Source organism: Pyxicephalus adspersus, chromosome 6, assembly GCF_032062135.1.
Source record: "Pyxicephalus adspersus chromosome 6, UCB_Pads_2.0, whole genome shotgun sequence".
Lineage (NCBI taxonomy): Eukaryota > Metazoa > Chordata > Amphibia > Anura > Pyxicephalidae > Pyxicephalus > Pyxicephalus adspersus.
The window spans coordinates 6,926,687-6,938,572 of NC_092863.1; the positions used below are offsets into that span (position 1 = coordinate 6,926,687).

Here is an 11,886-nt window from a genome sequence, read left to right on the forward strand (position 1 = left end):
AAATTGCAGCAAATGTTGCAAAAAAAGCTTGATGGCAGCACCCCTGCAATTTAAATTTGTTGCATCTCTTGCGTTTCATCGAATCAAGTCCGACCTACAGGTCCCATATCACACCCACCTTACATCCTTTGGTCTGTTCTCCCAGTGGGTGCATCTGTTGGTGCCGCTCTCCGATGCCCATTGGGAAGAGCTAAGAGGCATTAGAATCGGCGAGGGCTCGGGGACAGGAGTGAGCTGGAGCGGTGAGGGTGTGGGAGAGGAGCAATTATGACATCCTGTGGTGACAATGTAACTTCCTGACAAGAAAACTTCCGTTCCTGAGTAACACTAACTTAGTTTGGGGGGGTAAACATACCCATATATACGCATACAGATCGTTGTATATTGTTTGTTGCTGGCCTGGCAATGTGGGAGGTCGCATGACGGAGGGCCAATGTGTATGAAAGTAGGCTCCATGCAAAGAACTAATACCTACTTTGGAAATGTATCTTCAGGAAATAATCAGGGAGGGATACAACTGATTGAAGATTGTAGGGGAGAGAACATTTTTGGGATTTCAGGTCAGGTAACCCTATGGAAGAAAATCCTGTCTTGTGGCAGCAAACAAATAACTGCACTGCAAGGTCACATAATATCTCAGCAATATGGCACGGCATATATATATATATATAGATAGATATATATATAGAGCTATAAATGTTATAAGGAATCATTCTTTCTCTCTTAGGTTTAGTCGCCCATTAAGCTCCTTTTTCTGGAAAAAACAAATCACGGTGGATTGTATTAATGTAATGCACAGGACGCGGTTAGAGGCGTTGCAGCAGGAAGCAAGAGAAGGATTTATGGTTGGGATCTGAATATAACGGAACCAGGAATAAAGGTCGATTGTTCAGAATATCTCGGATGCAATTGTGATATATTGTAAAGAATTGGCTTTCTAGGACTAGAAGTTATACCCGTCCCTCTCTATAAGGCATTGGATTGGTACACATCAGGTCACAGTATAGATTCCCCTATAGAATCCGATGACTGGAAGCAATGAGAGGGATCCAAACATCCAAATAACACAAACGTAATGTAACGCCACTCTTGCACAGTTGGAACTTTTCTGCTGACTCAGCCATCCAAGGACTAAATATCGCAGCAAAGCTCATAATGCATACACATGCACCCTCTTCATAAATATATATCACACATTTACATTTTACTTACAAGTTCACATGATTGAGTAACCCCCTGGCTTCCTTTATCTCTTGAAAACTCTTGCACGGAAATTCTGACACACCCCAGCAGAATTTATTCTCCTGCTGAAGATTGAGCGATCTAAATAATGCGTGTGCACTGTAAAGTAATACAAATGAAAAAAACCTAAAGTAATACCCCCATCGTGGTGGCTGCGGAAGAGCTTGGAATGTAATTCAGGGATCTCGGGGGCGGGGTTGGGAACACGGGTGAAGGGATCTCAGTACCACAACATGGTGGTCCCAAGACTCGGACCACAGGGATTTCAGAACTGCCATATGATGGGTGGGGCTGGGGATGCAAAGCCAGAGATCTCACTATCACCACCACTAATTTGAGCAATCGTGAATAAAATGGGTAGGTAAGGCCTGAAAGCATGACCTCAAAGAACAAAAAAGATGATCAATGATATAACAATAACTGCCGTGGGTCGTAAAATTAAACATGCACGCTCGTCTCCGTGCCAAGGTGAACGACACAAGTTTATCATTACATCCCTTTAACACCCCCAATCCTGGACCCCACCTGAACAATACACAAACCTCACCGCTTCCTCCCTGACAAAAACATAGAAAACACAATACAGAAACCCACCATCTCATGAGCAATACATACAATGCCGTTTCCTCCCTTTTACATAGGCACAATGCATATTATGCTGGCGCTTCTCGTCAATTGCGAGCTCTTGAGAAAGTTCCTCTGCTCCTTCCTCTAAAAAGGCAACACGCGCCTGTCACTTCCTGTTCTTTTGGGAACTTTATGGCTCACTTTGCACCGTTTGTCTCGATTTCATCCTCCTGTGGACTTTATACAGACGTATATATATATATATGGCAGCTACTATTCATCACTGCTTTGTTTCCTTTTTTTACTCTGCTTATCACACACCTTTCAATCCGATTGTACAGTCTACTGGTGCAGTGTTCTCCCTAGCCCCTTTTAGCTGGGCACACCACCCGGCTTTTTTCAGCAACCACCCGGCTGTTTTTGGATACCCTGCTTGCTAGAGATCCCTTATTTGAAAGATCACCTGAGGGAATAAAGTGTAACATTCAGAACATTCTTGAAAAAAGGCCCTTGCAAAACTTTGCCCCACATGCCCTTTTTCCTTGCATATGCATTTTATTGTACACGGTAGGAGAAGGTTACATGGCCACCCATACAATCAAACCATCCCACCCGTGTTGTACTACGTCACATCCCGCAGACACGCACGCGTTAGGATCTAGCTACAATTCCATCTCGGCACCTTTTCTTTTTCCCAACCCAGCAGGAAGAGGTTTCCATCTATCAGATCTGGGCACAAAGCGGCTTTTATTATTTACTGTAACACATGTTGACAAATTAGGCCAAATTATTTTTAAACAATCCTCTCTCAATATTGACAGACACAAAATGAAAAACGCACAACAGTTAATGTTCCACAGACACTTTGTGGCTTATGGAGCCTTTCCATCGTGTTTAACCCCTTGACGACCTGACTGACTTATTTTTTTTTAGTATTTTTCGAACTCACAGTGCCCTTTACTAGCTCATTGGAAATCCGGGGTAGAAGGTGGAGGATGTTTATGATAAAATCATTGTTTATGCGCTTTGTGACGTTTAGGTGGCTTTGTGAGGTTATCACAGGCAGATGACACTGATGACCTGCTAGGAGTCCTGTTTTGTGTTGTACGAGTCTGTTATGGGTTAAAATTCTGATAGAAACAAGCAAATACATGAAACAGGAAGCCCAGACAACGACCGCAGAAAGTGCAACTCCCTCAGCCACAGTCTGTCAAGTGGCACATGCAGCCCCGTGCAAGTTCCTCGGTGACGTGAAATGCCACCTGACTGCTGCAAGGGTGACGTTATACACCGTGCACACATCCTGAGTGGGCAACTACAAGCCTCAGCGTGGACTTCTGCTATAAAACTGGCGGTTTTGCACAGATGTCTCAACGTCTTGGGCCAAATGCCAGCTCGGCCATAAAATGTGCCATCTAAAACCACCGGTCTATACCAAGTTCTATGCTTGGTGACTCACCTTTCACAACCTTAACAGAAGTATAAGACCTGCAAGACTGAGCTGTGATGGAAGCAGTCATTCTTACGTGTGCATGTGTTTGCTGCCTTGGGTAAAAGGCGACAGGGTTGTTGCTGCTACAGTGTTATCCCCAGGGCCTTTTAGCTGGGTGCACCACCCGGCACTTTTCAGTAAGCTCCGGGCTGTTTTTGGGTGGTTACTGATTAACTGGGTACAGAAACCCACCCGGAGAATATTAGAGGGGGTGGGTCGGGTCTTAAGCATGCCACACAGAGTATATAACTTGATAGTACTGCGTCATGTAGATTTTCCATATATACAGAATATGATGGACACCTCAACAACCCATTTCTATTTGTATCAACTAAGATTGGTCTTTGCACTTGCTCAAATGGGGGGGATTGGTGTGGGATTAAACTGCCTTAACCCTAGTTAGTACTTACCCCTTACTCTTACCAATTACTTATTCCAGAAGGAAGCAGGGTTCTCCCCAGGCCCTTTTAGCTGGGTGTACCACCCGGCACTTTTCAGCACCCACCTGGCTGTTTTTGGGTGGTTACTAAAGAGTTGGGTCACAATACAGGGGCTGCCACCCACCTACAATTTCTTCCCACCCGGCTTAAAAGAATTTCTGGGTTGTGCACTGAGAAGTGTTCACCCCTACAGGAACCTAGGGTTGGATAAATGATTGCAGCTAGGGGTACAAGCCAGGCATTAGGGGGTCTGACAACAAGTGCTAAAGGAATAGTTACAGAAGACCTGTAGATCCCATTGCCGAGTCGCTTCTGCAATGCAGCTAGCCAAGTCATAGGAAAACCTTTCAAACTTTTCTGAGTTATACCGCGGTGGTAAACTTGTGAGCCCAATGATGGTTTCTAAGTCATCTAACCTTTCTCTGATGTCTGAATTCACCCTGCGGGGACATGCTATTGTCACAAAAAATAGGTGTAAGGTAAGAGAAATATTCAGGAAAGGGTGGGAACAGCCTGGAGGGATAAAACCTTGGAAAATGGCCGGCCAGAGATAAGAGAAATATTCTGCCCTGTAGCAGAGGCGACTCCTGGGAAAGTGGCGTGAATGGAGCAAGTAGGAAGAGACAAAATGGGGGGCGTAGCGCCCCCTACAGAAAGCCTGCACAATGGGAAACTGCACATTTAAAGGGAGCAAAATTATTCCGGATTGCTTGTGGCAGCCTGACAGAGACTTCTTTCTTCCATTTTCCATTGGAAGAAACAGAAGTGCAAGAGGTGGCTAACCAGCATCTATTCGTCATCTGCAACCCCTATTTAATGTACAGCGCTGCGTAATATGTTGGCGCTATATAAATCCTGTTTATTAATAATAATAATCTCAGGAAGTCGATGGGCTCACCGACACGCTGCGGTGGTGCTCACTAGAGAAATGTCTGATGAAGGCCTAATACACAAGAGAATTTAACTAAATGCTTTATAAGAGAATGGAAATTTGTCGTGCACATGTGCAATATCCTGCTTTTCCAATGGTAGGGTAAGGATGGGGTGAAGAGAAGGATAAATGGGAGCCTCCGTTTACTTAAAAAGACTTGTGCACTCTCAGTCAATATTCACCAACATGTCTGATTTGCAATCAAAGATCGGTTGCTTCTAATTAGTCGTGCATTAAATTTTCTTGAGCTCACATCATTTTATCAAATTTGAATTGACAAATCCTCGCATTTGTAGCAGGCCTAGGGCTCTGTACACCCCTCACTGCATCAGGATCCATGAACCACCCATGGGGAAGGACAGCTATACAAGTCACGGGAGGAGAGCACGGGAGGAGAGCACGGGAGGAGAGCACGGATGAGAGAGAAGAGGTGAAAGAGTCAGAGAGAGAGAGAAGACAAGAGGAAGAGAGAGAAGGTGTGAGAGAGAAAGAGAGAGAGAGAGAGAGAGACAGATAGAGAAGGCAAGGGAGAAGAGGCGAGAGAGACAGAGAGAAAAAGCGAGAGAGAGAGAGACAGAGAGAGAAGGCGAGAGAGACAGACAGAGAAAGAGAGAAAGCGAGAGACGCAAGGAGAGAAGGCAAGAGAGACAGTGAGAGAGACAGACAGAGAAAGAGAGAAAGCGAGAGACGCAAGGAGAGAAGGCAAGAGAGACAGAGAAATAAGGCGAGAGAGAGAGAAAGAGAAGGCGAGAGACAGAAAGAGAGAGAGACAGAGAAAGGAGGCGAGAGAGACAGACAGAGAAAGAGAGAAAGCGAGAGAGAAGGGGAGCGAGACAGAGACAGAAGGCGAGAGAGAGAGAAAAGACCAGAGAGAAAGATGTAGAGAAGACAAGAGACAAGCTGAGAGAGAGAAAACCAAAAGAAAGTGCAGAGAAAAGAAAAGAACAAGCCATGACGTTGTCGCTGAACGCGTATTTTCGCTCTCCATGGCATCCAATCAGATTGGCTCTTTCTATGCCGTAGCAGAAGATAAAAGTGATTCTGATTGAATTCCATAATTCCTAAACAAAACTACTGATAGATGTCTAATACCTGCAATGTGATTTTACACACACACATATATTGCGTCTCCTCACTGTACATACACATGTAAATGTTGCGCTCCCATAGGATAACATTAGATTGTAAGCTCCTTTGTATAGAACAGATTGACATAAGTGGGCTATGCAGGCAGTGCGGTGTATAGGAGCGATATAAATACAGATCAGGAGTCTGTGCCACATCACACATTGTACACACACGCTCCATCATTTGGGCACCCCCCCCCCTGTATTCCCATGGAGGGTTATATCGGTTATATGGCATACTGAGAGCTTCCCAGGGATGCAGGAGGGATCGCTACACACATACAATGACATGCACAGGGATTGCTACAAACACAGAAAAAACATTGTGCGTGTCATTTTCTTTTTTTTAATATTTTAGGACATTTTGAAGATTTAACCCCATTCTCCCATTCTGCCCATCATTCATACACTACAATCAGTAACATTGGCACATCATCACCCCAGGCCTGGCAAATTCTTTTTTTTTTTTGCCCCCCCTTATTAACCCTTTGTTTGCACAAATCACATCTATAGAGAGATAAAAGTTACACAATAAATGATGCTTCATAATAAAAAAAGTGAAAAGCCCTCAATTTGCCCAGTTGGCACTAGAGGGCACGGACAATGAAATGTGGCCCTGCTACACCCATGAAGCTTCGGTTCTAGCCCAGTTTTGTTGGGGGGGGTGGCCAGGAACAATTATGGTATTTCTTAGCCCCCCTTTACATTAGGGACCCGGTAAGGGGTACTGTGTAGAGATAAGACGGCCCTGGTGTAGACGGGTAAGATTCTGGCGGTTTGGGATTCTGGTCCACAGATGGGGTACTGGTGCTTAGAGGAAAATTGGGGTAAGTCCAGGGGGTGGTAACTATAAGGTACAAGGGTATACAGACAGGGGTAACACATGGAGAAAGAGAGGAGCCAGTTTGGGAGGGGGATAGTTTTGGGGGGCTCCACTAATGGGAATGGGGGTCCCTGTACCTGGAACAGGTAATTCTAGGGTAGATAGTGGGCAAAAATGGTGAAAGGGTCCAGGATGATGAATACAAGTGTGGCTATGGGGCAATATATAATTAAGGGTATGTAAGAGGGTACGGGATTGTAAAGGGGGGTCCCAGAACAAAGAAAGGGGGGTATATATATTACTAGGGCAATAGAGGAAGCAGCATTGCTCTAAGGGTAACGTAACGGGGTGCAGTTTGGGCTCCCCAGTGCTAGCAGAAGGTTCTATAGGGTATTGGGGGTTTTGTTATACTAATGGGGGGCAGGGTATGTAGAAGGTGAATGCATGGGGGTCCCCAGTATTAGGAGAACCCGTGTAAGGCTGGGGCAGAATAAATAGAACAGGGGGTGCAGGAATATGAGGGGGTGACATGTGAAACACAATGGGGTCCCCAGTAGTAGTGAAAGGTATTATGGGGGGCAGATTTATATATATATATAGTATCTATTACTAATAGGGAGGGGAGGGGGCTGCTCATTATTAGAAGCAATGTGGCTTTGGGGCAGGATACAGAGTAAGGGGGTGCATGGTATACAGAATGGGGTCCCCAGTACTAGGAGGAGTCATTAGAGGGGTAAATATATAATAAGGAGGGGGTAACATTAGTATTAGGAGGGGCAGGATACCTAGTAAGCGAGGCAATGTTATAGTGAGGGGGGCTTCCAGAAAGCAGCATGGGGCAGTAAGGGTGGGGGGCATAGGGGGGCAGTAAGGGTGGGGGGCAGTAGTATACAGTAGGGGCTCCCTGGTACTATAGGGGCAGTTTCCATATTAAGGGGTTAATATAAGGAGTGGGGTAGATAGTAACAGGAGGGGGGCAGTATGGGTGGGGGCAGGGCAGAGGCGGTGGGGACCCCGGGACAGCCGGGCATGGCTGGAGGGACCCCGGGGCTGAACCCTCTGCACTGATTCAGCAGGGAGGAGGGCAGATGGTACTCACGATTTGGGCAGCAGCGGAGCCCGGTCTCTTCCTGAAGCACATCCGCCTGGCTGGGGGGAGAGCCGGCACCGGGAGGGAGGGACCCGGGGACCGGGACACACGGGAGGGACCCGGGGACACAGACACAGCCAGCACCGCACTGCGCATGCGCCCCGCCCCCCATTCACTTCCGATCTGCTGCTGCTGCTCCACGTCAGTCACCGAGAGCCGGGCAAAGCACCGAGCGGCACCGATCACCCGGCACCACCGTGTACCGTACTGCGCTACAGCACCGGGGACCGCCATCTCACAGACACCGCTGTGCGATCTACTACCGATCTGCTCCGTACACCCCCCCGATCCTCCAACTGCAGAGCCCCCCAGTGCCCAACACTGCTACCTACCGATCTACACGCTGCCACCTACCCACCGATCTATACAGTGCCACCTACCCACCGATATTTACACTGCTACCCACCGATCTATACACTGCCACCTACCCACCGATCTATACACTGCCACCTACCGATTTATACACTGCCACCTACCGATCTATACACTGCCACCTACCNNNCCGATCTATACACTGCCACCTACCCACCGATCTATACACTGCCACCTACCGATTTATACACTGCCATCTACTGATCTATACACTGCCACCTACCGATCTATACACTGCCACCTACCCACCGATCTAAACACTGCCACCTACCTACCGATCTATACACTGCCACCTACCTATCGATCTAGACACTGCCACCTACCCATGCATTGCTACATACTGCTAAAAAAGATGCACAGCTATATTGCTCTGTGACCTGCTCTCTCTTACCCAATATAGTTCCATACATTGTACAACCCCATATGCTGCTCACATATATTTCTGCACAATGAGCAGTGTCGTACAATATTCCCCATACACAATAATACTGCAATGCTTCATGCCATGTACAGTGCTGGTTCTCCATGCACGGCTATACAGAGGAATAATATTCTGCTCCATATACTGCACTCCTGGACTGCTTCATACACTTTACTACACACAACCAGATCCACTCCTACATTTTGCACTCCACTGGCTGATTCAATCAGAATTCCTACATATAATGAACACTGAACACGTATGAATTCCTGGAAGGTCCACACACGTTACAACTTGTACATTTCCCAACACATCCAATCAACCACAACCGGGCGAACAAAAATAAAAACGGTCTCATGATTGGTCGGCTGCTGAATCCCCAATCAGATCTAATTGCAGCCCTCACATTGCACTCATTACACTAATATACTGCTTCATACACTGCACTAACTTATACTGGAATACCATACCGGCAGCCATTCCTGTGAACTGCTCTTATCTATAAGCTCTTTATCTATCTGCTCCATACATTGCACTGCTTTATATTCTCAATCTCTGTATAACACACTCATACACTGGGCCTGATTTATTAAAGCTCTCCAAGGCAGGAGACGATACACTTTCATCGGTGAACCTGGGTGATCCAGCAAACCTGGAATGGATCTGGTCCAGCTAAAAAATATATATATAAAATCTATACCAGGTGTAGAGGAAAATTGTTCTAGACGCTGCACTTCTATTCAATGTTAGAGACTGGGCCGAGAGTCATTCTCCTCTGCTTTGAAGTAATAGCCCTAAGTGGGCATTTCCCCCAAATTTGACACCTACAAGATCTATTCAATGTTGGATACTTTGCACCAGGACCCCAGCAGCTAGCAGCCATCTCCTGCAATTTAGTCTTGTAGTCTCTGACTGTCTTACAGCATGGCCTCAGTCTCCAATCATTCCAATAGCATTTGGTCAGTGACAGCCTTCTGTAGCATCTTATATAATGAACATATGGGCCCCTTATGGTGACATCAGAGGCCCCCTATATCTCATGAATTGACAACCATTGTTTTGGAAATAAAAGTTTGTAGCACATGATGCAGCAGGTAGGCAGGGAAATGAGTGCTAAGATTTCATCCGATTGCAGGAACCGAATTGCTCTGTGTAACAGATACACTAATAAATGTAAAATAAAACACTGAACATATTTTAATTGGCATATTCTATATAAAATGCCCTAAAGCAATTCTAAACTAAAAAGTAAAAATATGTATTCGTCTAACTTCCTATCTACGTGTCCCCATCACATGATCAGCACTAATCATGTGGTCACTGCCATTATGTTCAGATGGTCATTCAGAAGTTCTGCATCAAGTGTCCTGACTTTGGTTCCTATTTCCTTTCAGCACAGACCACATGACTGGTGCCTTGGCACTCTCTGCTTTATTTTTCACAGCAACCGAAGTACCCCATACAAGAAGTAGCAGTATAGGGAATGGTACGGCATAGATAGCTATGTTTTCCAAGTGTCCTTCAGTTTTTTATTCCCAAGGATAAAGGGTGGTACAATTTGTTGCATTTGTCAAGGTTTGCTTGACAGACCACCCATGGAGACAGTGCGGCATTTCTGCACCTGATGCACATTTCATGTTTTTTGTACACATCTGGAGGCTTTTATACTTTTTTTGTGCCAGAAGCAAGGTGACAACTGTCACTCACATTACTGTATCAGTGTTGTCACTGTATGGAAGGATATGTGGCTCCTCCCCCCCATAACACAGGGACAGTAGTCCTGTAGTCCACAGGGGGGAAAAGGCCAGGGCTGATAACACTGCTCCATAGTGCACACAGCACGGGAGCTCTGAGGGCATCAATGAACTTTTTTGCACTTCTTACCCAAATAAAACATGTTCAGTTGTCTATAACAGAACAAAAAGGAAGCAAACGTGAGAAGCAAATAAACTCCTCCAGGTGCCAGCATGCAATGGGGTTGATTTACTTAAAAGTAGTTTCCTTGCCAAAGTAAATTATTACTGTACAGGGGATCATTTACTTAACCTAATGAGTGTGGTGAATATTCAGTTTGTAAAGAAAACTTCATCACATGCACGTGATTGGATGGTGGAAGTTAGCAAAGCTTCACCACATTCACTAAGCTAAATTATTCTTTGCAGAGTGAAACATTTTGTGAACTGAAATGCTTTTAGTCAATCAGCCCCATTACCAGTTATATTCAGCAGTCAGTGAGTCCCAGATATTGGTGTACATTGGTATGCAAATTTTGACAAATCAGTTTAGAGCAGGGGGTGGCAAATTCTGGCCCAGGGGCCAAATCTGGCCCCCAACATCTTTTTTTTTGGCCCCCATAGGAATCCTAAATATGAAGTGCAGCTGGCGCGCCGCTGCATTGAAATAGTGCTGCTACTACAATACCTGGCATCACTCACGTATATAGACCAGCGGGCTCTCTGCCTTTGCGTGGCCCGGCATTGGACTGTTTTATAGACACAAATAATGCCGGCAATCCTATTAGCGGCATTATTTCAATGAAGAGGGAGTTTCAGCAGTGGGCCACTAATAAGATTTAGCTCCGCATTGGCCACGTCTGGCATTTCTAGCACTCTTTGTCAGCTGTACTTTTCCTTGCTACTCCAAGGCATGGACTTGAATGGTTGGATTTTCATAGAAGAATATTGTTATTATTATTGTTAGCCTGTGCAGAAAGGTTACCATTGAAATTTAACTCAGAAGGCTACAAATAGAGAAAGAGGCAGAAGATTTATTCTTAAATAAAAATTAAAAAATGAGAAAAAAAATTTCAATTTTTTAAAGAAATTTTAAGGTTGGCCCGCAACTTTATCTAACTTTTTAATTTTGGCCCTGTGTATGTGAGTTTGACACCCCTGGTTCAGAGCCTCTGGGTGAGGCCACCCAGTGAAGCGATGAGGCATTTGAGAAAATTGGCCGAGTTGTTGAACACTGGAAATCCATATATATATAACAAAGTAGCTCTGCATTTAAGACAAAGCTTTATTGTAGAAAGGGGTAGGTGATGTAAATTATGTAATAAGAATACTTACCTGCCTGATCATTGCCAATTTATCAAAATTTGCTGAGCTGCAGATGTGCAGAATGGAATATCCCGGCTTCCCTTTCAGGAAAGAATGACCTCCTGGACCAAACAAGATGGCTGATGATCATATATAGGAAGAGAAAAGGGAGAAGATGTCAGCACCAGCAACGAAACAGGGACAGGTAAATATCTCTTCGCTGGGTTTAGTTTTTTTTTTAAGGTGTGGAGTCTTTTTGCCAAAGTTTTAAAACTAAACATGG

General features: G+C 45.2%; 1 protein-coding gene and 1 long non-coding RNA gene across 7 annotated transcripts in view; one reads left to right on the forward strand and one right to left on the reverse strand.

Moving 5' to 3' along the window:
- Window positions 1-11,886, reverse strand: part of RGS19 (regulator of G protein signaling 19) — a 27,123-nt gene that overhangs the window by 10,977 nt on the left and 4,260 nt on the right. Inside the window, exon 2 of one of the 6 annotated variants that reach the window (XM_072414373.1) lies at window positions 11,634-11,743. In XM_072414373.1, the coding sequence (XP_072270474.1) occupies window positions 11,634-11,743 (110 nt within the window). Of the gene's footprint in view, window positions 1-118; window positions 318-1,212; window positions 1,252-1,836; window positions 1,973-7,721; window positions 8,022-11,633; window positions 11,744-11,886 lie in introns of those variants that run through there. The other 5 variants (XM_072414374.1, XM_072414377.1, XM_072414376.1 and 2 more) reach the window with 5 other exon arrangements.
- LOC140333014 (uncharacterized) lies at window positions 5,093-5,574 on the forward strand. Its single transcript, XR_011921268.1, has 2 exons — window positions 5,093-5,310; window positions 5,375-5,574. It is a non-coding gene; the product is annotated as an uncharacterized lncRNA (long non-coding RNA).